General features: G+C 33.5%; 2 protein-coding genes and 1 pseudogene across 2 annotated transcripts; 1 reads left to right on the top strand and 2 right to left on the bottom strand.

Annotated features, from left to right (window-relative positions):
* Window positions 1-1,365: 1,365 nt before the first annotated feature.
* Window positions 1,366-6,571, top strand: LOC110665731 (protein LUTEIN DEFICIENT 5, chloroplastic). Its single transcript, XM_021825980.2, has 16 exons — window positions 1,366-1,711; window positions 1,801-1,963; window positions 2,072-2,288; window positions 2,418-2,489; window positions 2,584-2,694; window positions 3,031-3,222; window positions 3,358-3,519; window positions 4,130-4,225; window positions 4,297-4,398; window positions 4,678-4,710; window positions 4,808-4,888; window positions 4,987-5,069; window positions 5,308-5,439; window positions 5,705-5,765; window positions 5,886-5,951; window positions 6,197-6,571. The coding sequence occupies exons 1-16, from the start codon at window positions 1,570-1,572 to the stop codon at window positions 6,383-6,385; spliced, it is 1,902 nt and encodes a 633-aa protein (XP_021681672.2). The 5' UTR covers window positions 1,366-1,569; the 3' UTR covers window positions 6,386-6,571.
* Window positions 6,572-7,578: 1,007 nt separating this feature from the next.
* Window positions 7,579-8,900, bottom strand: LOC131168939 (sterol 3-beta-glucosyltransferase UGT80A2-like). The gene is made up of 3 exons (XM_058144624.1): window positions 8,773-8,900; window positions 8,029-8,076; window positions 7,579-7,943 (listed from the first exon to the last, which is right to left on the bottom strand). Exons 1-3 carry the CDS (start codon window positions 8,773-8,775, stop codon window positions 7,743-7,745), a joined length of 252 nt encoding a protein of 83 aa, XP_058000607.1. The 5' UTR covers window positions 8,776-8,900; the 3' UTR covers window positions 7,579-7,742.
* On the bottom strand, window positions 8,703-26,573 carry LOC110665738 (sterol 3-beta-glucosyltransferase UGT80A2-like; annotated as a pseudogene).
* Between the last annotated feature and the right edge of the window lie 810 nt (window positions 26,574-27,383).

Here is a 27,383-nt window from a genome sequence, read left to right as displayed (position 1 = left end):
AAATTGTCTCTCTTTCATTGAATATAACTATTGTCTTGGAGGTTCCAGGTGAGTGGTAATTATAGTACATGACACTTTTTTAGTCCCTTTTAAAATTTCTTAACATTAAATTTGTTATTAAATGAAAATTTAAATCAGTATTTTAACAATTATTTTACATGTGAGTTTCTAGAGTTTTATTTTATTATTGAATTTTATTTCGATTTTGATTAAATAATTGATTTTATCAATTATCTCTGCATTAGAGCCATTAGGATTCCAGGAACAGACCTTTAGTGCCTTTATATTGATTGATATCTGATTATAAAATTTACTGATATGCTACACTGAATTTTTTTGAGATTGATTTGATCTTATTGACTCTCTGAAATTATTGAAATAAACTATTGGAATTGCACTATCAGTTATTATTTGCTATCTGAAATTTTTTTGTTGATTTTGATTGATTTGTACAAATTGATTTTTTGTTTTGAATTAGTACATGTATCTGTTATTTGACCCCACCGCGTGGACTATCACGGTATTATGTTGCATTGTTGAGTCATGCATCATTGCAATTAATGGTTTGCATTAATATCATATGCATTGATATCTGTGAAGAAAGAGGAAGATATCTAATATTTGGTAGCGCGCTTACCATCTAGCCTTTGGTGATGTGGAGTATCATCACCCTGGTGTACTGTACCGTAAAAAATCGTTGAATGAACTTCTTTTATATATATGTTTTATGAAATTATTTTATTAATGATTTTGATAGCATGAGCATTATTTTATTGAATGAAAAATTTATTGTGAAATAAATCAAGCGTCTGCCTGTTTTTATTTCATTGTGTGCTATAATTATCATTCACTGAGCATTTAGCTCAAACAACGTCTCTCTGTCTGTTATCTGTTTCAGATAAGTAGAATTTTGCGGCTGATCTAAATATTCAATCCATTTTCTAGAGAGAGACAATCTTTGATTTATTCTCATAGTATGTCCGAATTCATATTTTTTCAGACTAATAATTAGTTTAGTTTATTAAACAGTTTAAATTTTTATTTGAATCTATAAAGACTCCGCAATTTACTAATGAGATATTTATGATGTTTATTCAGTATTTTATTTATTTATATTTTATCTATTTTTTTATTAATAAATAATAATATATTTATTTAAAATACTTAAATAAAATTTACATAATTTAAAAATATTTAAATTATATACCGATCACATTTCATAATTTTGGGTCACGACATTTTCTTGATAATTACGTTGCTTAGCTTTCCCGTGGAGGTTAAAAACGAGCCGGGTATCTTTCAGGCACAAAACTAGTTAGCAACAAAAGCACATGGAAAGATTCCAAAATCTGTTGTTTTAGCGGTTCGTACAGGCTTATAAAGACAGCCAAGCTCACTGGAGGCAGCATTATCATATATGCCTGTAGCTAAAACAAACACATAAACTCATAGATAGACCCCATCGTCCGCTACTTTCCCTCTCTTCTCACTATTGATCATCGCTAATAGTCCTAGATTTTCATTTAATTCTTCTCTGCAGCCTCCGAAACCAAGAGAGGGCAGCGGCTAATGGCTGCCCATTTTTCTCTACTTCAAGTCCCTTCATCCTTATCTTCTCAACACCAGCACCAGCACCACTCTATCCAAAGCAAACTTCTGGTCAAAAAATTTAAACCCATAAATCCATCTTTATTCGCTCCAATCCAAAGTGGTATGTTGGGTATTTGTTGCTTTTTGTTAATCTGTAGAAAAGTTTATTGCTTTTATATAAAATAGTGATCTTTTTACATTCTTGTTTAGGGAAGTGTAAATTGGCTGTTATTTCTTGCGCTTCTTCGAATGGGAAAGAGCCCGAGTCAACTGAAGGTGGAGTCGAGAGTGTAGAGAGAATTCTTGAAGAAAAACGACGTGCCGAATTGTCTGCTAGGATTGCTTCTGGGGAGTTCACTGTAAAGAAATCTGGGTATGCTGCCTTCTTCTTTTTCTGGGGAGTTTCCTTTTTTGTTTATCTTCTACTTTTGTGGATTTGGTATTAACTATTTGTTGTCTTTTGGTGTCTTGTATGAACAAGTTTTCCATCAATATTGAAGAATGGTTTGTCAAAACTAGGTGTTCCAAATGAGATTTTGGAATTTTTACTCAAATGGGTTGATGATGGTGAAGATTATCCAAAGATTCCTGAGGCAAAAGGAGCAGTTAGTGCCATTAGGAGTGAGGCATTCTTCATACCCTTGTATGAGCTTTACCTCGCATATGGTGGAATTTTTAGATTGACTTTTGGACCTAAGGTTTGTTTCATTCTGTTTTATATGCAAACCCTTACTTTTATCTTTTCTGAAATTAGATATGTTTGATTACTTTGAAGGTGTTCCAACAATTGCAGTTTTTGGTTAACCATTTCCTTTTCTTGTTTGCAGTCCGTTTTAATTGTTTCTGATCCTTCTATTGCCAAACATATACTGAAGGACAATTCCAAAGCGTATTCAAAAGTAAAAATTTGCCAATTTAATTAATGTTCTTTTCCCCTTCCTTTTGGTATTTGCAAAGCATTTGGCCTTAACAACCATTTTACTCAATCTGCAGGGTATCTTAGCAGAAATTCTTGAATTTGTCATGGGGAAGGGACTCATCCCAGCTGATGGAGAAGTATGGCGTGTTCGACGACGTGCTATAGTCCCAGCATTGCATCAGAAGGTATTTTATCAATTTAATTTCTATTACTTCCTTATTTTTCAGTTATCAAAGATGTCCAAAAAAAATATCAACAACAAAAGAATCAAGTTTATGAATGGCTTGTGCAAACCCAGAATTTTTTGATAGCAGCCCAAAGGTCTCCTTAGAAAGTTCAACAATTTTAGGGACAAGAATAATACAATTGTCATCTTGATTTGAGGTTTCAATTTGAAACAAGCAACAGAATGTGGCAAATGGGATTGCCTCACCGAATGAAAACGTCAAAAATATCAATTTGAAACATCTTTTAAATTGGCTTACATGCTTTATTGATGTCATTCCCTATTTCTTCTGTAGTATGTAGCGGCCATGATTGGCCTATTTGCACAAGCAACAGATAGGCTTTGCAAGAAGCTAGATGCAGCTGCATCTGATGGGGAAGATGTAGAGATGGAATCACTTTTCTCTCGTTTGACACTAGACATCATTGGCAAGGCAGTATTTAATTATGAGTTTGATTCACTTACAGTTGATGCTGGAATAGTTGAGGTACTTTATTTTCTTCTCACGTAACATTTTAACATCATTATTTTTTTTTTTTTCATTTATCTGAACTGTCAATGTTTTGCAATGCTTTTTCATATTGCTTCACATATTTATTTATCTATATTTTGGCTAGAGCAGGCTGTTTACACAGTCCTTAGAGAAGCAGAAGATCGAAGTGTTGCACCAATTCCAGTCTGGGAGATCCCAGTTTGGAAAGACATTTCACCTCGCCAAAGGAAAGTTTCAGCAGCCCTCAAGTTGATCAATGATACACTTAATGAGCTTATCGCAATATGCAAGGTATAGTTATCAATGTTTTTCGCTGCAAATGCTTTGCTTTCTTATTTATTAATTTGATGCATGGGTGTGTATTTATTTATGCCAATGTAACTGTACATCCCACAACATAACAACACCCAAGAGAGTTCTGAGCCTGATTAAATTTTATGTCTATGATAAGTGTGCCTTATTTTGAAGCAGTGGAATTAAGAAAAACTGGAATGAAATCCACAAGGCTTAATCTGAATCATCTGTCCTTGAAATGATTTCAAGCTACTGATTGATTACAAAATTTTGTGGTCTTGATTGTCAGTTGTAAAGTTGAAGTCTCCAAAACCAAGGATTTCTTCTAACTCTTTCTCCCTCTCTGTAAAGTATCACTTTCTCCAACTAAAATGTTCTTCTTCACCTTAAACTGATTCAAAAATACATTCACATGATATTTTTCTCATGAATTTGTTCAGTTTAAACTCAACTTTTTCCATCAAAATGGTATATTGGAATGAGTGGAGAACATCGGAGGAAAGTTCATTGATCACCAAAAGAAGTTGATTAAGTTCTTATGAATTTGTAATCTTCTTATATAGTTTCTGTTTGCATTTCATCTTCTTGTAACTATTTACTCCTGCAGCGGATGGTAGATGAAGAAGAGCTACAGTTTCATGAGGAATACGTGAATGAACAAGATCCAAGTATTCTTCACTTCCTGTTGGCATCAGGAGATGACGTATGTATTTACTGGCCAAAGTGTTTGCTAGTAGTTCAAATAAAAGCAAATTTTCTTACAACCATTTGCAGGTTTCTAGCAAGCAACTTCGGGATGACTTGATGACAATGCTTATAGCTGGACATGAAACATCAGCTGCAGTTTTAACGTGGACATTTTATCTTTTATCCAAGGTAATGCAGAGTCAAGGTTCAGCAATGCAGAAGCTATTTTACTTTATGCTAATCTTGCACAGAATTCTTCTATTTCATCCTCAGCTTCTCTTCCTGTCCTCTTCTCTCTCCTCTTGGTAGAAATACGAATAATTTGTGAATTATGTGACTTCCACATTCATTTTAATGTATGCACACGTTATTCTAACACAGAAAGGCACATTAATATTCATATTTGTGCTCTTGGAATAGCGGCTGCTTAGTAAATTTTTTAACCATTTTCCTTCGTAATGGCTGCAGGAGCCAAGTGTCATGTCCAAGCTCCAAAATGAGGTAACTTAAAGTTTTATGCATTCATACTGCATTGAAGATACCGTAACATGTTTGGATTTTATATGCATTTCATTGTTCTAATCACATTCCCTCTTAGGTTGATTCTGTTCTAGGAGATCGATTTCCAACTATAGAAGACATGAAGAAACTCAAGTACACAACTCGAGTAATTAATGAAGTAAGAAAGTAAAGTTATTTTCCATAACATTTTAAGTAAATTGTTTATCTTAACAGGTTTAAAGGTTGTAAAATCTTATTTTTCCAATCTCTTTGCAGTCTTTGAGGCTCTATCCTCAACCGCCCATTTTAATTCGTCGTTCTTTAGAGAATGATATGCTTGGAAAGTACCCCATAAAAAGGTTATCCAAATAAACTTGTCAGTACAGTTACACTGCTTGTTAATTAGTGAATCTACATATTTCTTCATCCTCTCTGCTGTAAAATTTTCTTCATTGCCTTTTGTTTTATTCAATTAAAGGAGAAAGTTGCTTGTGTTGTCAAAACAGAAAATTCACACACTCACGCAGAATTCAATCATATAGATCACAAAAAGTGAAGGTGTTAGAAAGATTTAAAAAAATTACTTTGTATGCACAGGGATGAAGATATATTTATTTCTGTCTGGAACCTGCATCGAAGTCCTCATCTATGGGATGATGCCGAAAAGTTCAACCCTGAAAGATGGCCTTTAGATGGACCCAACCCAAATGAGACCAACCAAAATTTCTGGTACCTTGCTTACGATTTTACTTGTTTAGTCAGCTCTCTCTCTCTCTCTCTCTCTCTCTCTCTCTCTCTCTCACACACACACACACACACACACACACACACAGTTATTTGGTTAAGTGGGTGATTAAGGACTAACCTGCTTATGCTTCATGATTCTGCCATGTAAAGCACCAAGCGTCACTTTATTATATTGTTAGTCATGCTGTTAGATACTTGATACTCGTGCCCTTTCCAAATCAGTAACAGCAATAAAACCTTATTTCAGTTACTTGCCCTTTGGTGGAGGACCACGGAAATGTGTAGGGGACATGTTTGCGTCATTTGAGGTAATTTGTTGCTGGAAGGACATAACTATTCAACTCATTGGTAGCTAATATACTGCCACAATTTGGCAAGCATTTGGATTTGTGTTATAAGATCTGACCTTTCATTATATTGATTTATAGACTGTTGTTGCTGTTGCCATGCTTGTTCGGAGATTCAACTTTCAAATGGCATTTGGAGCACCTCCAGTAAGTTAAACATGTAAAATAAACTTAATAATGCCCCTCAGATAACTTGGTTCTGAAAATGCTAGCCCCGATTTATAGATGTTACGAATAAACCAAAGGTGTGATCAATGGATTTTATAAATTTTCCAGAACCAACAGACAGTCTTCTCAGGTCTTTTACTCGTTATGCCGTAGAATGTTATCAAAGCTAGATCACAGTTAGAGAAAAGATGATGCAGATATCTAAAAATTCATTAACTATGCAGGTTAAGATGACAACAGGAGCAACAATCCACACAACAGAAGGGTTAAAGATGACGGTCACACGAAGAATGAAACCTCCCATAATGCCAATGTTGGATATGCCTGCAGTGACAGTAGAGGCACCTGTTAATGTTTCCAGTGAGGAACCCAAGCTTGGTCAGAAAGGTGAAGTTTCTACTGCCCATTCCTAATTGCTAAAGCCTTGGTGCATTTCAGCAATACAGCATCAGATACATATCATGGAAAGGTAATAGAGGGGAAAAAAAAAAAAAAAAAAACCAATTTAGGCACTTACTCTTTTTCCAAGTTTTTGAAGTTTGTTCGGATCAAGTTTGAATCAATATTCTTAATAATCTTAATAATTTATTTAAATTTAATATTTCCGTACTTCCTACAAGCCCAAATCTCTAAAATTCTAATAGAAAATTTTAAACTTAAAATTTCGAATCCAATCCAGACTTAAACCTGATATTCAAATTCGAGACTTTATAACCATAATAAAAGAAAAAAAAAGAGATTACAAAGGCAAAATGACAAATAGCAGAAAATTACCATTGCAAAACGGACATACGAATACTCCTAAGGTGAATATACATATATATATATATATATGTCTGTTGAAAATGAATGGCAAGCAAAACAACATTTTATGGAAGGAAACTTTGAATGTGCAGACTTAGGCTCAGATGAAGTTTCCAATTTTTTGCGAGGAAAATGTTTATAGAAGGCATTTACTGCACCTTGTACCCAATCCTCCTCCTCCATGGCCTTGGCCAACTCCACGGCACGCTCTTTCACCCGCATGAAGCCCCCACATTATTGTTTTTTTTTTTTGGCTTCAACGATGTAACACACAATTATTGATCTATTTCCATTTATTCAAGTTCCTTTTCATTATGGCCCGAACCCCTCTTATCTAAAAATTGTTGTTCTTACCTATTATCTAAGATCACACCAGAGTTTTTCCCTTTATAGAGTCACAACAAGGTTTTTATACATATTATGGGTAAATTGCATCTAGTCACTAAACTAATCACCAAATTCTATTTCAGTCATCATTTACACGACAAAAAAAAAAAAAAAAAGACTTTTTATTGTTTTATTAAGCTGATCTCAAATCATTTAGGGCTCACAAGACCAATAGGTAGTGATTTTCTTCTATAGTTTTTAGCTTGTTAGGAGAGAGTAAAATATTATAAGTTGATCTAATGGATCCCAAACTGTTTGATATCAAGCTAAGAAAACCTCACAAAATTCCCACTATAGATTTCTATTAATTGATTGATTGTAATTTGTTCAATTAGATTTAATTAAAATAAAATTAAAGTTTACTGACTTAAATATAGTAATTGATCTTTTATGACTACAATATAATTCAGTGACCTTTAGTGCAATTTACCATTCATATTATAGAAGAAGAAAAATCTAAGAAGAACTTGCAATCTCCTTACAAAAGGTTAATCCAACTAAGCATGAAAAAGCAAGAAATCGTAGCAACCAAACCTGGACTTAGTATACCCAATGAACAACAGGGACAAAGGCCAAGCACTACAGTAAACTTCTATAACGAAGCAGACTTGACAGGAAATACATGCCTACCTTGGGATCTAGCATGAAGTATATTGCATCAACCAACTTTTCAAGTGAAAACTCATCAACTGGGATTGGTGCAGGACCTAATCCTTTGGCATGAACCCGCTCTCCCCAGAGAGGCTGGTCCCCAAAGAAAGAAACTATGGTTGTAGGACACTGTTGAAGAGAATCGATCACCAATCATAAATTAGCAATACAATTCATACAAACATTAGTTTTCAAAAGAAGTACATCAATTTACCCCAACTTTAAGACCAGCAGCAGTTGTCCCAGCACCACAATGATGAACCTGAAAATTTTAAGGTTTCAATAAGCATATCAATTATTCAATTTAAAAATCAGAAAAAGAAAAACCCCACTTATACGATATCAATGCTTTTCATTCCATATTTTGAAAAATAATAACTTTTTTTGTTTTTTTTATCATTTGGTTCTACCTGGGCCTTGAACTCAATACCTCAAACTTCTGGAGACAACTCTAGTACTACTAAGGTAAAGCTTATTAGTAAAATAATAGCTTTTTGCACCTCAGTCTAATAGCATTATAAAGCCATGCGCATAAAAGAGCAAAAGAATAAACTGCCGAACTGTCACACTCGAAAAGGTATGTGTCATTTGAAAGTCTAAACTCAGCATAATCTTTGACATCCTCAAGTTACATTTTTTATTTTTATGCATTAAATTGTCTATTGCATGTCAATGATATTGAGATAATTTGAATTGAAATTCAGAGGGAAAATTATAATGTGAGATATTATAGCTAAAGATTTAGCACAAAATATTCCATTTCAAGCCAAAATAAGAGTAGATTTGGCCTTTTGAAAGTACAACCTCTTTGTTTTTGCTCTTCATATTGTTATTAAGTGATTTAGTTGTTTATTAGAAAATAAAAATTAAATTCAGCAAAGAATAAGAGAATCAGAAAAAAGAACCAATTTGATTAAAATTAATGACAAAGGAAGAAGTGCAAAATTAACTGGACAACCATGAATTTCAATTCTAGCTTATAATAATTTCAGCCATGATAACAGTTAAGTTTTGCCACAGCCTTGCATCTTGAAAACAGCCAGTCATGAGGGCAATTGTCCAGTAAGTAGACAGACTCCTTTGATTCTGCCACTGGAAAGAAGACAGATAAGTACACATTATCCAAATTCAAAGCTCGAGCATGTATTAGATATGAAAAACTATCAGATGTCATATATTTTTCAAGGGTTAAGATACAAATCAAGACTTACAATTCCCAAGATCCCCCCAGCCCTTGTTAATGATGCCTCTTTGACCAGTCTCTTCCAATGCTCTAACTATGATATGGGTCATCTTCTCTGGTTCTTGAAGAGGCTTTTGCAAATGTGAGCATGTTTACTAAATTTATGTACAAATACTTCCATTTTAACAAATCCAATATGATTGTCCAATTATCCTCTATTTTCCCATAAATACTTGACAATTAATTAACATATTTCTCAATGCAAGAGATTATAAAATAGGCATCCTAACAATAACTCATTGTCTCATTATTTTTGTTCGGCTAAATTAGAAGTAGATATAAAGTCTAGGTGACATAACTGAGAAAGAAACTCACAAGGCTACCAAAACCAATATAGATGGGTGGATCATCACCTTCTAGCCATTCCACAAGTGAATCAGCAGGTTCATAGTTTGATGCAAGGTTAAGGAAGCAAAATCCAACAACATCAATCTTTGCTCCCTAATCTGCACAATTGGTGGAAAAATCAACCATACAAAAAGTAGAACGACAACAAAAAAAAAAAGAATAATAAAACTTTAATCCTTCAAAGGATAACCCTTGATGACCAAACAAATGCATAACATAAAATCTGGGATGTCTTATCAGCATAAATAAACAACCTTTTGGTTTGGGAACAAGGTGAGGACTCCCCATATACCCATAAGGCAGATCAGGAGGAGAGCTATAGTATCCACTTAAATATGTGACAGGTCTTAGCTTCAGCTTTTTCTTCCTATATTCATTAATGATGTCTCGTATTCCAAGCCAAATCATTGAATCTACAATTTGATATGACAACTGCAGCAAGTGGTCAAGGTTAATTAAAATAGAAATTACAAACCAAACATAAATTATTTCAAAATGAACAAAACCAATGAGATTAGACAGAAAAACATATATGTATGTGTATATATATATATACTCACTTTATAAGCAACTGGTTGCTTAACACGAGACAGAGGATGGGGAAATTCACTAGTAGGCCTGATAAGGATAACAGATATCAACATGGAGTTCAACTTAAATTAGAAACATGTAACCCGCCTTCAAGAATAAAGCAAATTAGACCAGAGTTAACTACCTGAATTTAATGCGATTTCTTAAAAGCATAAACTCATATATGAGTGTGTTTGTGTGCATGAGCGAAACAAAATAATAATAATAATAAAAAAGAAATAATGTTGATGCGCTTGTAATAAAAACTTTCAATCCAAAAGCATTCATAAGATTGATACTATCCCCATCGAAGAAGACTTACATCCAAGGCATTGTAAAGAATATATGAATTGGCACTTCTAGTGCCTCTGCAATATGTGTATGTCCTGTACAATTATTTCTGTGTTAGAATTGGAAAAAAAAAAAAAAAAGGAAGATAAGACAGAAGTTTCACTGATCAGAACCATGAAGAGTTAAATTGACTATAAATGTATAATAGCATTATAGCATATTAAAATCAACTCAACTAAACCCAACAAAACACTAATCCCAAGGTGGTTGGAGTTGGCTACATGGACTCATTTTCCATTCCACTTGGTTTAGGGCTACATACCCAGAATCTAAAGCCGGTAATAAGACTGCTTTTCTACTACTACTATGTTTCTAAAGAGAACATCCCATGACACATCTTAGCACTGCTCCATGGCATTCTTCATTCCCTTGGTCTCCAATAAGCAGCCAACAAAAATGGTTCTAAGTACATATAAGAATGTAAATAATCTTTGAGAATAAGCTCCTCAAAAATATAAATAATAGATCCAACATAAAGCCAATAAAAGGACTTCCAAGATGAATTGCAGAGTTAAGTTAATCATCAACAGCTTAACTCTTCCTTTTATTTAGCTTTCTTACCTTCTCTTGCTTCTTAAATGTTATTTTCTATTGTTTCCTATATCAAATTTCATTATTCTAATTAATTAAAATCTTTTTCATTGGACAGTTACACAAAATATACCAAATTAAAACGTACCCGTAGAGGAGATGCTGAGTTACTGACTAATCCAGGGAAAGAAAAGAAAAAGTAAAGAGATCTTACCATATGCTGGGGGATCTTCTTTAAATGGAATGTTTGTATCAGGATCAGGATCCTTGCATGCAGGAAGTAAAGAGAATACGATATCCCTTATTTGTTGCCTCTGAATAGGTATTTCTGAAGGAGCAGATGGCAAAAAACCTTTATTCTCGACCATATCTGCAGGGAAAAAAATAATTTATGTGGAAAGCACATTAAAGGTGAAGCAGCAACCTCAGAAAATTCAACAGTAGAAAGGGGAAGAGAAGGAGAAGGGAGGAGTGCTCAAAAGAAAATTTTATCTTGAATATTACATCTGAAAATTATATCTCAGACATCAAGTTCTAATCTGATTCAGTTAACAATTCAGTTTCTTAAAAAAACACGTCATCTAGAGAACTGAATGAATTGTTCACTTCATCCATGTCCTTGTGTGAAATAACTAAACATGAATAGAAGAGAGCAAGAATCAGATAAAAATTGGGGTTGTTATTGATCAAAGAGTCTTTACCCACAACTTTTGCAATACACAAAAAAAGAATCAGATAAAAGTAGGTGAGCATAAGAAAGTACTTTAGAGAAAGAAATCTGTATACTTACAGCCAGTAAGAACTTTTGGATCTCCACCTAGAGGGAAAAATTCCAATCCAGCAGTCAATACAAAGTCCTTGAAATTTAAGTGAGTTGCTAATCTAACCCTATGACCATCTTCCTGCAAGCAAGTGTTCAATTCTTCATCAACTCAAATTGCCCATATTCAATGATCCTAGGAACTTCTCAAATAAGAGAGACTTAAAAGTTTCAGAATGACATAAATTGGTAAAAACATATTAGTAGTATGCCCTAGAGCATATCATTTAGTATGTATCTTGTATTTATTTTATTAATAAAAGGCATTTTCACTTTTCCGTTTACATAATATATTTATGTGTAATAGAAAAGGTCCATTGATATTTTATTAGAAATTCTATTCTTAAGTTGTTAAGAATATGAGTGACAGTATTTATAGCACAAAGTATCATAAATAGGTTCACAATCAAGGATACTTCACAATAAGGACATGACTTATCCAGAAAGATTGTAATCATGTTTATTCCCAAATTATTTATATGAGATGTAAATAAGATGGAATGGTGAGTCTCATGCCATATAACAAATATGATAGGCACTTATACATGATAAGTAGGTCGAACCAGTGACATTTATAACAAGTACATGGAGTTTACTCTTGTCAATGTATTGTCATAAATCATATCAGTGCATATAATCTTTAGACCTGAGATAGCACAGTTATCTTGTATATAGGTGATTTGAGTTTGATACTGATTTCATACTTGTACTCTGTATGGGTATACATGCATGTGTTGGCTTCTACTAGTTATATATGGAGGTAGGTGTTGATCAAGATGGAATCTGTTCCTCTAAGTAAATAGGGATAAAATCCTATGTTCATTTAATTGTTCTTGACGTTTCAAGTTCCTGGCCAGGACAGATAGATTTAATCAGAAAAGAGTTTCTGATGAGAAAATCCTTTTAATTAAGAACTAGAATTAAAAGAGAACATAATATTCATAGCAAATGGGGTTTGACATAAACCATGACTCCAGCTCGAATTGGGATTTTGTAACAAAGAGATTCTAGTGCATGGTAACATATGATTATAGGTTCATTTAAGGTAAACCTTATTACTGATTAGGTGGCCATGGCATGCTATATTAGGTGTTAATCATGGTCTATGAGGTGCATAAAATAGTTTAGAGAAATCATTTATGGTAAGAAAGAGTTCTGCTGATATGAAGAGTTGATATCATATCTCATTGCCAATTAGTGATGAGCCTAATAAGTCACACACATACACAAGTAATCACTAAATTAAATATGATTTAATTAATTAATTAAAGAGTTTAATTGATTAATTAAATAGGTTTGGTTTGCAATTAGATTGCAAAGTCCCTAGCATGGCTTGAAACCAAATCTAGATTATTGGATGTATAGTATAAGTTAAATTTATATTTAAAGTGTTTAAATATGAATTTAATTAATGAGAAATTAATTAATAAAGATTAATTAATTGATTTATATTTGATATAAATTGATTAGAAGAAGAGAAATAATTATTTTGAATTGAGAACTCAAAATTAAGACACATGGGCATTTTGATCATTCCACAGGGTGACATGTGGCACCATGAGATGGTGACACATGGCACTACACATAAGCTTGTCAAATGTCTTTTAATCATGTAAGATGATTAAAATTAAAATTAAATATAGGTTTGACACTTGGCACAATGTGATTGGGTTAATTAAACCTAAAGCCAATCAGAAGGTGACATGTGGCAAGGGTTTTAAGTGGTGACCTAGCTATATAAGTGTAAGGATGAAAGAACAAAACAAAACCAGCTGCTGCCTCCCTTTGTGCCGCCACCCTTGAGGCTGCCATTCTCTCTTCTTCTTCATCTCTCATCAATTCCAAGAGATTAGCAAACAATCTCTTGAATTAAAAATACTAGAAATTGTTTCTAGTATTCTGTTTACATCTCTAATCTCTCAAAAGGCAAAACTTGATTTTCTAATTCATAGAAAAAGCTTTAAAAGCTGTTCAAGGGCTGCCATAGGTGATCTTGGTGTGGACAAGCTAGAGGGACAACATCTGGTGTCCTAAAGACGCATATCAAAGGTGCCAAACACACTGCAGTGCATCAAGAGGTTAGTGCACTTGTTCTTGATCTAATCTAGGGTTCTAAAATTAATCTGATTAATTCTAAAATCTTAAATGGCAAATACATATCCAAAAATATATTAAAAGAGTTTTAATATGTTGTTTATCATTGAAATCAAATAGATAAAAATAAATCTTGCATAATGCATGTGACCCTAGGTGAAAATTTTTGAATTCAATGATATAAACTTGTGTTTTTCATGCTTCCGCTCCTTCAATTGGTATCAGAGTCACTATATTTGCCATTTAGATTATTCAATATGAGATTTGATTATGTGATTTGATCAAAAGTTGATCAATTCATTGCTAGTTGGAATGAACAAGGTGGCGGCATGGTGGAGTGCACCATGGGTGCATATGGTTTGGCTCCTCCCATGGTGTGCATAAGGTTTGGCTTTTTAATTTGCAATTATTGTATGATCTAAAAGCTCATCCTATGTCTAACTAAATTGTTTAATTAGAGTTTTAATCACACAATTAAATTTTGATTCAAATCAAAATTTTAAAAATTGTTTGAATGTGATTCAAATCTGAATTTTAAAAGTTGTTTGAATGTGATTCAAATCTGAATTTTTAAAGTTGTTTGAATAATATTCAAATCTGAATTTTTAAAAATTGTTTGAATGTGATTCAAATCTGATTTTTAAAAATTGTTTGAGTGTGATTCAAATCTGAATTTTTAAGGTTGTTTGAATGTGATTCAAATCTGAAGTTTTAAATTTGTTTGAATCATATTCAAATCTGGATTTTTAAGTTGAATATGAGATATTCAATTTAATTTAAGTATGTATATTTTATTTAATTGTTAAATAGTGATATGCATGATGGATGATCATGGACTATAAAAGACCAATGTGATTGGATTTATTTCTTTTATGTTTCTTTGAGATTGTAAATTAATTAATTTATTTTAATTTATTTTGGGCATATATTATTAAGGTTGTAATAATTTTGGGTTGTAATTTTATTTATTTAAGTTTTTTGTAAATTCGCCTTGGTATGCCAAGGATTACTATGTAATTGGATTGCAAGAAGATCAAGGAGGTCAAGAGCATTGGTGGGACCAATGGAAAGAATTCAAGATCAAGTGTTGATTATATACTTATTCAGCAACTCTTGTAAAATGAATGAATGAATGAAATGCACCTAGGAATGCCCTAATTCAATTCTTGGAGGCTAAGAATTGAATCCCTTAGAAAGTCCATGATCATACCATATTTACTGTTTATCCATGAATGCATAAGATGTATGTGAATGTATGCAAGTATATAGTATATGCATGCTAAATGGATAATGTGCAAAGTGAGACCTTAATAGTAATTAGTATGACCATAAAATCTTCCAAACAAATGATTAAGTTGGAAATGCTATAATTAAAGTAATTATAACATGGACCCTTCATTGAGGCAATTATTTTAAGAAATTTTAAATACTTGCATAAGATGCAATTAATTTAAGAGATTTTCTTAAGAATAATTGTCAAGCATGAGATGTTGTAAATATGTAAATGGTTTGGTGGCCAATATTGGATATACCTGAGGACATTAAAATTATTTGCATAATTACTGGCTCAATGGGATCAACTTAACTAATGCAAGATAAGTCAATAATGGATATACCTGAGATTTTGAGCATTAGGGGCTAGGTAACCTCACATGAGATGTGATGGGCAAGGAGTTGTTCACTTATAGTTTATTGTAATTCCAATAATGGATGTACCTAGGGATGATCAATAGAATTATAAGAATTCAATCACCCACTAGAAATTCATCCAACTAGGATTTCCGTTTTCTACTTTGGAAGTGTAGGATTCGCTAAGTTAGTGGGAGGACCAATTTGATTAAAAAATCATAATCATTTTGGTTAATTACATGATACATTTACTAATAAATCTGGTTATTTTCTGCAGTTAATTTTCTTATAATAATGAGCACTGAACAACCACCACCATCCAATATTCTTGCAAGCATACTTGATCATAATAGGTTGACAGGACCTAATCTGTCTGATTGGTTAAGAAATTTGAAACTTGTCCTGAACCTTAAACATATAGGATATGTTCTAGACTCAAATGTTCCTGGTCCCTTACCTCCAGAGGCCACTCAAGAGAAACATAAAACTTTGGACAAGTGGAAGGAGCACGATATAAGAGCTAAGTGTTATATGCTTCCTTCCATGAGAAATGAGTTACAGATGCAGCATGAGAACATGCAGAGTGCGAGTGAGATCCTTCTTCACCTACAAAAGTTGTATGGTGAGCACAGCAGGAATGCTAGGTATGAGATATCTAGACAGCTATTTCGCATAAGGATGTCTGAGGGACAGAATGTTGAGGATCATGTCCACAAGATGATTCGGCTGATTGAGCAGCTGAAACATCTTGATTTTAACATGGATTTCCAACTGCAGACGGATTTGATCCTTCAGTCCCTTCTTGAGTCATTTGAGAATTTTGTGATAAATTTCCATATGACTAAGTAGAAATGCACTTTGGCTGGTTTACTCAACATGTTGGTTATTGTCCAAAAGAATATGCCGGGCAATAAAGAAAAAGAGGTAGCTTTGATTGCATCTTCTTCTGCTGAAAAGTCTAACAAGAAGAAGGACAATAAGAAAAAGAAACCTCAGATTCCTAATTCTTCCAAGAAGATAAGCTAAACAGATAGGGAAAACCAAAGTTGACAAAGGAAAAAGGAAAGTGTTTCCATTGCCATAATGATGGGCATAGAAATAGGAATTGCCCAGAATATAGCCAATAATAAAAGCTTGCACTAACGAGACATTAGACTACGGGTTGGCAAAAGCTCAACTGTTGAAGCTTTAGCCATAGGATCTAAATCTTTATACATGTATAGACATGTTTTGTATTTACACAAGGTTTTGCATATACCTGATACCTTTTAAGAACATCATTTCTATATCTAGTTTGACTAGAGATGGTTATGAATTCCAGTTCATAAATGATGTTTGCAATATTTATTTCGGAAATAAATATGTTGGTTCGGGTTATATGAATAATGGTCTTTATTATTTGGATAATAATGACAAACACAAAATGAATGCAAGTGATCTAAATGAATGCAATGCCATGGTGAAAATCAACTTAAGTTCAAAATATATTTGGTACTTAAAGTTATGTCATGTTGCAGAAGATAGGATTGCAAAACTGGAGAAAATAGGGATTATTTCCTCATTGGGCTCTGAGCCTACTCCAACTTGTGAATTTTGCCTTCAGGGCAAAATGACTAGATCACCCTTTGTTGGACAAGGGGTAAGGGCTGAAAATATTTTGGAGCTAATACATAGTAATGTATGTCGTCCATTTAAAGAAATGGCTAGAGGCGATTTTCATTATTTTATTACCTTTACTGATGATAAATCAATGTTTAGGTATTTGTATTTGATGAAATACAAACATGAATCCTTTGAAAAGTTCAAAGAATTTAAATTTGAAGTAGAAAATCAAACAGGAAAGAATATTAAATCTCTTTGATCAGATCGTGGAGGTGAATACTTAAGTACTGAATTTGATAAATACTTGAGAGAGCACGGCATTGTTTCTCAGTTGACTCCTCCAGGAACACCACAGCTGAATGGTGTATCTGAAAGGAGAAATCATACCCTATTGGATATAGTACGTAGTATGATGAGCTATACTGATATGCTAATCTCTTTTTGGAGATTTGCATTAGAATCAGCTTTGTATATTCTAAATAGGATTCCATCAAAACAAGTTTCTTCCACACCTTTATGAGATATGATATGAAAGAAAACCAAGTCTTAAGCATGTTAAGATTTGGGGTTGTCCAGCTTATATCGAAAAGTTGAACGCTGATAAATTGGAAACCAGATCAGAAGGGTCGATTTGTTGGATATCCAAAAGATAGTTTTGGATACTATTTTTATTTGCCTACATCACAAAAGGTTGTGAGAAGTAGAGATGCCACATTTCTTGAATAATAGTTTGTTCAATAAGGAGGCAAAGGAAGGCAAATAGAGTTAGAATTTGAGAATTCTGACCAACCAACAGATCAGATGGATATAGATCCATCTAGTCGACCTACACCCATTGATGAAATATCTACAGTTGTTCATCGTAGAACAACCAGGGTATCTCACCCACCAGTGAGATATGGTTTCCTTCATGAAGAAGAACAAGAGTTGTCTACTCATGAAAAAGTAGATCATGGAGATGATCCACTTACCTATGAAGAAGTTATATCAGATATAGATTGATGCTATGAAATCCAAGATTGATTCTATGTATAAGAATCAAGTTTGGGATCTTGTTGACCCACCTGAAGGTATTGTACCTATAGGGAACAAATGGGTTTTCAAGAAGAAAATTGGTTCTGATGGAAAGGTAGAGACCTATAAAGCAAAGCTAGTAGCGAAAAGGTTTCGCCAAAGGCAAGGAATCGACTATGAGGAGACTTTCTCGCCTGTTGCTATGCTTAAATCAATTAGGATTTTATTAGCAATAGCTGCATACTATGATTATGAGATTTGGCAGATGGATATCAAAACAGCTTTTCTCAAAGGATACATTGAAGAAAACATTTTCATGGAACAACCTAGGGGTTTTGAATCCCAAGATGGTTCCAAGGCATGCAAGCTAAAGCGATCTATTTATGGGTTAAAACAATCTTCGAGGAGTTGGAACATCCGTTTTGATGAAGCCACTAAGTCATTTGGTTTTGTCAAAAATGAGGATGAGCCATGTCTATATATAAGAAGGTTAGTGATAGTGTGATCACTTTCCTTGTCATAACTCAACTCAACTCAACTAAGCCTTTATCCCAAAAATTTGGGGTCGGCTATATAGATTCGTTTTCTCCACTCTAAACGATTTTGGGTTAAATCCTCAGAAATGTATAATGCTTCTAGGTCATATTGTACTACTCTCCTCCAAGTCAATTTAGGTCTACCCCTTTTTTTCTTTCTATCCTCTAACCTAATGTGCTCTACTTGTTTAACTGGAGCCTCCGTATGTCTACGCTTCACATGACCAAACCACCTCAATCTCCCTTCTCTCAACTTATCTTCAATTGGCACCACTCCTACCTTTTCTCCAATACTCTCATTACGGATTTTATCTAGTCTAGTATGACCACTCATCCACCTTAACATTCTCATCTCTGCAACTCTTATCTTATACGCATACGAGTCTTTCAGTGCCCAACACTCACTACCATATAACATAGCTGGTCGAATGGCTATACGGTAAAATTTTCCTTTCAACTTATTGGGGATCTTACGATCACATAAAACTCCCGTGGCACGTCTCCACTTCAACCATCCGGCTTTAATTCTATGACTAACATCCTCCTCACATCCCCCATCTACTTAAAGGACTGAGCCTAGATATTTAAAGTGATTACTTTGGGACAGTACCACTCCATTCAAACTAACTCCTTCCCTATCCCCAGTTTGGCCTTCACTTAACTTACAATGCATGTATTCTGTCTTTGTTCTACTTAACTTAAAACCCTTTGACTCTAGAGTACTTTTCCAAAGTTCTAGCTTTCTATTGACTCTTTCTCGTGTCTCATCTATCAGAATAATATCATCCGCAAAGATCATGCACCAAGGAATACTCTCTTGTATATGTTTCGTCAATTCATCTAAAACTAATGTAAAAAGGTAAGGGCTTATGGCTGATCCTTGGTGTAATCCAATTGAGATCTGAAAATCTCTTGTGTCCCCTCCCACTGTACGCACAATAGTAGTTGCTCCTTCATACATATCTTTCAACACTTGTATGTACCTAATAGCTACCATCTTTTGTTCTAACACATTCCATAAGACATCTCTTGGAACACTATTATAAGCCTTCTCCAAATCAATAAAAACCATGTGTAGATCTTTCTTCACATCTCTATATTTCTCCATCAAGCTTCTAATGAGAAAGATCGCTTCCATAGTTGAACGACCGGGCATGAAACCAAATTGATTGAGAGAGATAGAAGTATCATGACGTAGTCGATGCTCCACAACTCTCTCCCACAACTTCATAATATGGCTCATGAGTTTAATTCCCCTATAGTTTGAACAACTCTATATGTCTCCCTTATTTTTAAAAATAGGTACTAAAATACTCTTCCTCCATTCATCAGGCATTTTCTTTGAGTTTAGAATCTTATTAAATACTTTAGTTAACCATACCACTCTCATATCTCCCAAACATTTCCACACTTCAATTGGTATTTCATCGGGTCCACAGGCTTTACCCACTTTCATTCTCTTAAGTGCTTCCTTTACTTCTAAAGATTTAATCATTCTAGTATAATTCACATTCTTTTCTATTGTTCTATAATCTATATTCACGCTATTACCATTTTGACTATTATTAAAGAGATCATTAAAATAATTTCTCCATCTTTCTTTAATGTCCTCATCTTTCACCAACATTTTTCCTTCTTTATCCTTAATGCACCTAACTTGATCGAGATCTTGACATTTCCTTTCTCTCCTCCTTGCTAATCTATAAATATATTTCTCCCCTTCTTTAGTTCCAAGTTTTTCATATAACTTTTCAGAGGCCTGTGCTCTTACTTGACTAACTGCCTTTTTTACCTCTTTCTTTGCTATCTTGTACTGTTCATATGTCTCGTTATTATCACATTTAGGTAATTTCTTATACCATTCTCTTTTTCTCTTCACTGCTTTTTGTACTTCCTCATTCAACCACCATCTCTCTTTTGAGGGTGGTCCATGTCCTTTAGACTCTCCAAGTACTTTTCTAGCTACTTCTCTAATCTTTGATGCCATTTGTATCCACATATCATTGGCCTCTATATCCAACTTCCATACTTCAGACTCGAGAAGCTCATTTTTGAACTTCACTCGCTTTACTCCTTTGAACTCCCACCACTTTGTTCAAGCTACACTATTTCTTCTGACCTTACTTGAATTGTTCCTAAACTTGACATCCAAGACCACCAACCGATGCTGACTTGTTAAAGCCTCTCCTGGAATGACCTTGCAATCCTTACATAGAGCTCTATTTGTTTTCTTGGTTAAGAGGAAGGCGATTTGGCTTCTATGTTACCCACTTTTGAAAGTCACTAAATGTGACTCTCTTTTTATAAAGTAGGTATTTGCTAGTATTAGATCGTATGCCATAGCAAAATCCAGGATGCTTTTTCCCTCCTCATTTCGACTGCCAAAACCAAAACCTCCATGAACATTCTCATAACCTTGTCTATCACTTCCTACATGTCCATTCAAATCTCCACCAATGAAAACATTCTCTTCATTCGGTATGCTTTGCATTAAATCATCCGTATCTTCCCAAAACCTTTGTTTACTCTCACTGTCTAGTCCTATTTGTGGGGCATAAGCATTAACTATATTTATTGTTTCTCCTTCTAGTACCAGCTTTACTAGTATAATATATTCTGTTGATAGGTAATGACACAGGTATGTTGACAACTATGAATGTATGGTTGTCAAATACATTCTCCATGAAAGACTTAGGGGAGGCAACCTATATTCTTGGGATTCGCATCTATAGAGATAGAGCAAAAAGAATAATTAGTTTATCCCAAAAGTCTATACTTGGAAAAGGTGTTAAAGAGGTTTAACATGCTTGATTCCAAGAGAGGATTGTTACCAGTGAGACATGGTATCCACTTTTCTAAAGAGATGTCTCCAAAGACACCTGAAGAAAGAAATAAAATGGCCAGGATTCCATATGCTTCAGCTATTGAAAGTTTGATGCATGCAATGTTGTGTACTACGCCGGATATCGCATATGCTGTTAGTTTGACTAGCAGGTATCAATCCAATCTAGGTTTGAAACACTGGATAGCTGTCAAGAACATCTTTAAGTACTTGAGAAGAACTAAAAATTTATTCTTGATTTATGGAGATGGTGACTTGCAATTGGATGGTTATACTGATTCTGATTTTCAATCAGATATCGATGATAAAAAGTCTACCTCTGGGTATATGTTCATTTGTAATGGAGGTGCAGTCAGTTGGAAGAGTTCCAAACAGAGTACGACTGTAGATTCCACTACCGAGGCTGAGTATATTGCTGCATCAGATGCTGCAAAGGAAGCTGTTTGGATATAAGAAATCCCGGTCTCACTAGAAACCCAAACACATAGAAAGGCCCTACCATGTTATTAGAGAGATGGTTGGACAAAGCGATATAGCCATGCAGAAAATAGCATCAGCTGAAATATCCAGCTGATTCATTCACTAAGCCTTTGTCACAAGCTCAGTTAGACCAACATCTTGAGAAAAATGGGTTTAAGATATTGTAATGAATGGCTCTAGTGCTAATGGGAGATTGTTAGTAGTATGCCCTAGAGCATATCATTTAGTATGTATCTTGTATATATTTTATTAATAAAAGACATTTTCACTTTTTCGTTTACATAATATATTTATGTGTAATAGAAAAGGTCCATTGATATTTTGTTAGAAATTCTATTTTTAAGTTGTTAAGAATATGAGTGACAGTATTTCTAACACAAAGTATAATAAATAGGTTCACAATCGAGGATACTTCACAATAAGGACATGACTCATCCAGAAAGATTGTAATCATGTTTGTTCCCAAATTATTTATATGAGATGTAAATAAGATGGAATGGTGAGTCTCATGCCATATAACAAACATGATAGGCACTTATACATGATAAGTAGGTCGAACCAGTGACATTTATGACAAGCACATGGAGTTTACTCTTGTCAATGTATTGTCATAAATCATATCAGTGCATATAATCTTTAAACCTGAGATAGCACAGTTATCTTGTGTATAGGTGATTTGAGTTTGATACTACTTTCATACTTGTACTGTGTATGGGTATATAGGCATATGTTGGCTCCTACTAGTTATATATGGAGGTAGGTATTGATCAAGATGAAATCTGTTCCTCTAAGTAAATAGGGATAAAATCCTATGTTCATTTAATTGTTTTTGATGTTTCAAGTTCCTGGCATCAGAAAAGAGTTTCTGATGAGAAAATCCTTTTAATCAAGAACTGGAATTAAAAGAGAAAATAATATTCATAGCAAATGGGGTTTGACATAAACTATGACTCCAGCTCGAATTGAGATTTTGTAACAGAGAGATTCTAGTGCATGATAACATATGATTATAGGTTCATTTAAGGTAAACTTTATTACTGATTGGGTGGCCATGACATGCTATGCTAGGTGTTAACCATGGTCTATGAGGTGCATAAAATAGTTTAGAGAAATCATTTATGGTAAGAAAGAGTTCTGATGATATTAAGAGTTGATATCATATCTCATTGCCAATTAGTGATGAGCCTAATAAGTCACACACATACAAAAGTAATCACCAAATTAAATATGATTTAATTAATTAATTAAAGAGTTTAATTGATTAATTAAATAGGTTTGGTTTGCAATTAGATTGCAAAGTCCCTAGCATTACTTGAAATCAAATCTAGATTATTGGATGTATAGTATAAGTTAAATTTATACTTAAAGTGTTTAAATATGAATTTAATTAATGAGAAATTAATTAATAAAGATTAATTAATTGATTTATATTTGATATAAATTGATTAGAAGAAAATAAATAATTATTTTGGGTTGAGAACTCAAAATTAAGACACATGGGCATTTTGATCATTTCATAGGATGACATGTGGCACCATGAGATGGTGACACATGGCACTACACATAAGCTTGCCAAATGTTGTTTAATCATGTATGATGATTAAAATTAAGATTAAATATAGGTTTGACACTTGGCACAATGTGATTGGGTCAATTAAACCTAGAGTCAATCAGAAGGTGACATGTGTCAAGGGTTTTAAGTGGTGACCTAGCTATATAAGTGTAAGGATGAAAGAACAAAACACAACCAGCTGCTGCCTCCCTTTGTGCCGCCACCCTTGAGGCTGCCATTCTCTCTTCTTCTTCATCTCTCATCAATTCCAAGAGATTAGCAAACAATCTCTTGAATTAAAAATACTAGAAATTATTTCTAATATTCTGTTTACATCTCTAATCTCTCAAAAGGCAAAACTTGATTTTCTAATTCATAGAAAAAGCTTTAGAAGCTGTTCAAGGGCTGCCATAGGTGATCTTGGTGTGGACAAGCTAGAGGGACAACATCTGGTGTCCTAAAGACGCATCCCAAAGGTGCCAAACACACTGCAGTGCATCAAGAGGTTAGTGCACTTGTTCTTGATCTAATCTAGGGTTCTAAAATTAATCTGATTAATTCTAAAATCTTAAATGGCAAATACAGATCCAAAAACATATTAAAAGAGTTTTAATATGTTGTTTATCATTGAAATCAAATAGATAAAAATAAATCTTGCATGATGCATGTGACCCTAGGTAAAAATTTTTGAATTCAATGATATAAACTTGTGTTTTTCATGCTTCCGCTCCTTCAGAACAGACTTAAAAGTTTCGGACTAATGTAAATTGGAAACAGAAATGCAAGTTAGATTGAGCCTAAATGCTATGCTACATCATTGGTATGCAAATAGACATTAGCAGCAATTCAAAGCATCTTGCAGCACTGACTACATTTATGTACACAGGTTTTCACATCTCTAACACATCCAGCTGAAAGCATATCTTAATCCATCAAGAGGACAATCGAAACTCTCACATTGTTGAAGAATACAAGCAATAAAAACTCATAGATAGAAGAATCAGATGTGCTCTGATACCACATGACTCTAGAAGGAGCCAAAGCAAAAAAGAATCATGCATCTCTTAGGCAAGCTCTCCTCTTTTGATACCAACTTCTCTAGTCTCATAAAAACGCCTCAGCCTGATAAAAAATCCTAGGCGTGTATATGGCCCTCAGATAGTGAACAAACTAAGGTAATGACAATTGACAATACAAGCAACAAGTTGACATGCATTGGACCAGACTGTTTTAGAAGACTCGTAAAATACAGAGAATGAATGTAACCTGTAGACTCTTTCCAATGGCAATAAATGGTTGAACATCTCCCTGTGTTCCAACAATAAGCATAACTATTTGCAAGGGAGGTATATCATAAGGCTCAGCTGTGTCAAAAGGTTCCTCTTTAGTACATTCATCTTGAGCAACTTTGGCAAGATCCATCCTCAGTGGTTTGATATCTCCAGGCACTTCTAATTGTACAGTTCCATCATCTTTAACATTTGCAAATCGATGAAGTAATTTGAGCTGCAATTTTTTATCCAAAAAATTATTGAAAGCCCAAACAATTAAGGTGGGGTAAGACATAATTAAGTAGAATATTCATAAGATGGTATGATCATATCATAAATGAGATTTGACCCAAAAGAAAATCAATTTTCCAAATCGATGAAGTAATTTGAGCTGCAATTTTTTATCAAAAAAATTATTGAAAGCCCAAACAATTAAGGTGGGGTAAGACATAATTAAGTAGAATATTCATAAGATGGTATGATCATATCATAAATGAGATTTGACCCAAAAGAAAATCAATTTTCCAATAATTGAAATCTAATGAACAAATTGCAGTGATGATATTGATAATCACCTCCATCCCATGAGACCAAATATATAAAAGAGAACAACATACACTGAGGAAACATTGATAAAGAAGATAACCCTGCAATTAATAATATGAAATCCCATATCATCTCAACAGGCTAGAAAGTTCAAAGAAAAGATAGATTCTTAGACTATCCCAGAACCATGCCACTCGCTATTCACTAATAATGCCATTCAACTTGTGCATTACAGATCTATGACTTGAACATTCTACCTGTACAACTCTAGACAATAAAGAAGTTTCTAGGTCATAAACAAAGACAATAATACAGACCTGACCCACATCTATGGCAGAACCCAGTGTACTAAAAATAATTTAAAACACAAATGCTTCCCAGCTCAAGCAAACTATTGACTTTCAACCTTGTGGGAATTAATCTTGTTACACACAGACAACAGATTTTACATGCCCTGCATTCCACTCAATTAATAATATAGGCAAAAGAAAGAAAAATTATTGTGAATGGCCAAAATAATAGTGATTTAACAAACCTTCTTTTTGAAAGGAATTCTATCATCGAATAATTTTGCTGTCAAAATGCGCAGATTATAAGTCTCTCCATATCCACCAGATTTTCCCTGATGGCTAGAACCTGAATCCGATTCCCCAGTGGTTGATGTTTCTCCAGACATGCTATGTTTGAACAAACTACCGTCAATAACCCCTGAGTGGAGAAGATTTAGATATAAAATAGCATATGATTACGATATGAACAAACTAACAGGCCAAATGTTACTGCACAAACACAAAGAAAAAGTGGCACATACATAAAAACTATCTAGGGAGATAGGAATCTCCAGATACAAAGCCAACTCTTCATACTTTAAAAATAATCAATAACAACAATTCCAGGCACTCCCTAACTATCATCCACCTATCACCATTTGTAATTGGATTGTAATCCTATTGATAAATGAATATGACTACGCTAAATTAACTGTAACGAGTTGATACACGAAAATCATAAAATGACTCAAAAGTCGAGCTCACAGAAGTAGTAGCAATGTTAAAAATGCGAATTGGAAAAAGAAGAAGAAGAAGACAAAGCAGAAGAGTTGGAGGCAATGTCATCTTCGCCTCCAGCGATTTCAACTTCGAGCACAACCTTATCGCCGGAACAACTCCTTCAGTGAGGATTATCCGGCAACTCATCCATCTTCTCAGAAAAAAAGTAAGCTAAAGACACAGAGAGGAGGAACGATCGGTGAGCGAAGCAGGAACCGAAAAAGAACACAAGTCTGACGAAAAAGAAATAAAAGACTGCCACGTGGAACCCTGAGGCGGTTTCGTTCGACACAACACGTCTTTGTTAAGAACTAGAAAAGCAAAAAGGAGATGGGCCGAAACTCTAGCCCAACCACCAAAACATTGTCAACTATCATTCATACAGTCACAGACCTGACCGGCTGACGGCCGAGTACGGACCCCAACTGATCAGAGTAAGCCATCTCACGTGTTAATCACGTGTTGAGGTTTAACACGTGAGAACGCTGAGGTGAGAGAGAAAAAATGGGCCAGATGAGAAATGTAAAGGGTGTTTGGTTTTCTTATCCAGTAAAGTTACTATGTAAATTTTATTTTTAATTATTTTTTATTAATTTGTAATTGATGTAATTTTATTTTTTATTTTAATTATATTATTTTTCATTTAATTTGAATATTAATATTATTAATATATTTATTTATAATTTTAATATTTTAATTAATATATTTTAATTTTATTAAAATATTTTTTATTAATAATATAAAATATAAATATTTATTTATATCTAAAAATTTAAAATTAATTATAATTTTTTTCTTTATCAATAATAATAATTTTATTATTTTATTTATATTTTTAAATTTATTTAATTATTTTTTAAAAAATTTAATTATTTTCTTATTTTAATAATAAATTAAATAATATAATAAATTAATAATTATATATTTATTTTAATATTAAAATAAATTATATAATATATATATTTTTATTAATTATTTTATATATTAATAATAATTATTAAATATAATTTTATTAAATATTTAATATAAATTAATTATTATTAATTATTAATAATAATTATCAAATTAACAGTATTACCTATATTTAACGG

Source organism: Hevea brasiliensis, chromosome 3, assembly GCF_030052815.1.
Source record: "Hevea brasiliensis isolate MT/VB/25A 57/8 chromosome 3, ASM3005281v1, whole genome shotgun sequence".
NCBI classification, from domain to species: domain Eukaryota; kingdom Viridiplantae; phylum Streptophyta; class Magnoliopsida; order Malpighiales; family Euphorbiaceae; genus Hevea; species Hevea brasiliensis.
The sequence above is the reverse complement of the archived record's forward strand: the minus strand, read 5'-3'. Positions and strand labels throughout refer to the sequence as shown.

Coding starts and splice junctions, on each gene's coding strand:
- LOC110665731 (XM_021825980.2), top strand. CDS start 1,570: ATGGCTGCCCATTTTTCTCTACTTCAAGTCCCTTCATCCTTATCTTCT. Junction 2,289..2,417: donor GATTGACTTTTGGACCTAAG/GTTTGTTTCATT, acceptor TCTTGTTTGCAG/TCCGTTTTAATTGTTTCTGA. Junction 2,695..3,030: donor TCCCAGCATTGCATCAGAAG/GTATTTTATCAA, acceptor TTTCTTCTGTAG/TATGTAGCGGCCATGATTGG.
- LOC131168939 (XM_058144624.1), bottom strand. Junction 7,944..8,028: donor CTGCTGGTCTTAAAGTTGGG/GTAAATTGATGT, acceptor TCTCTTCAACAG/TGTCCTACAACCATAGTTTC.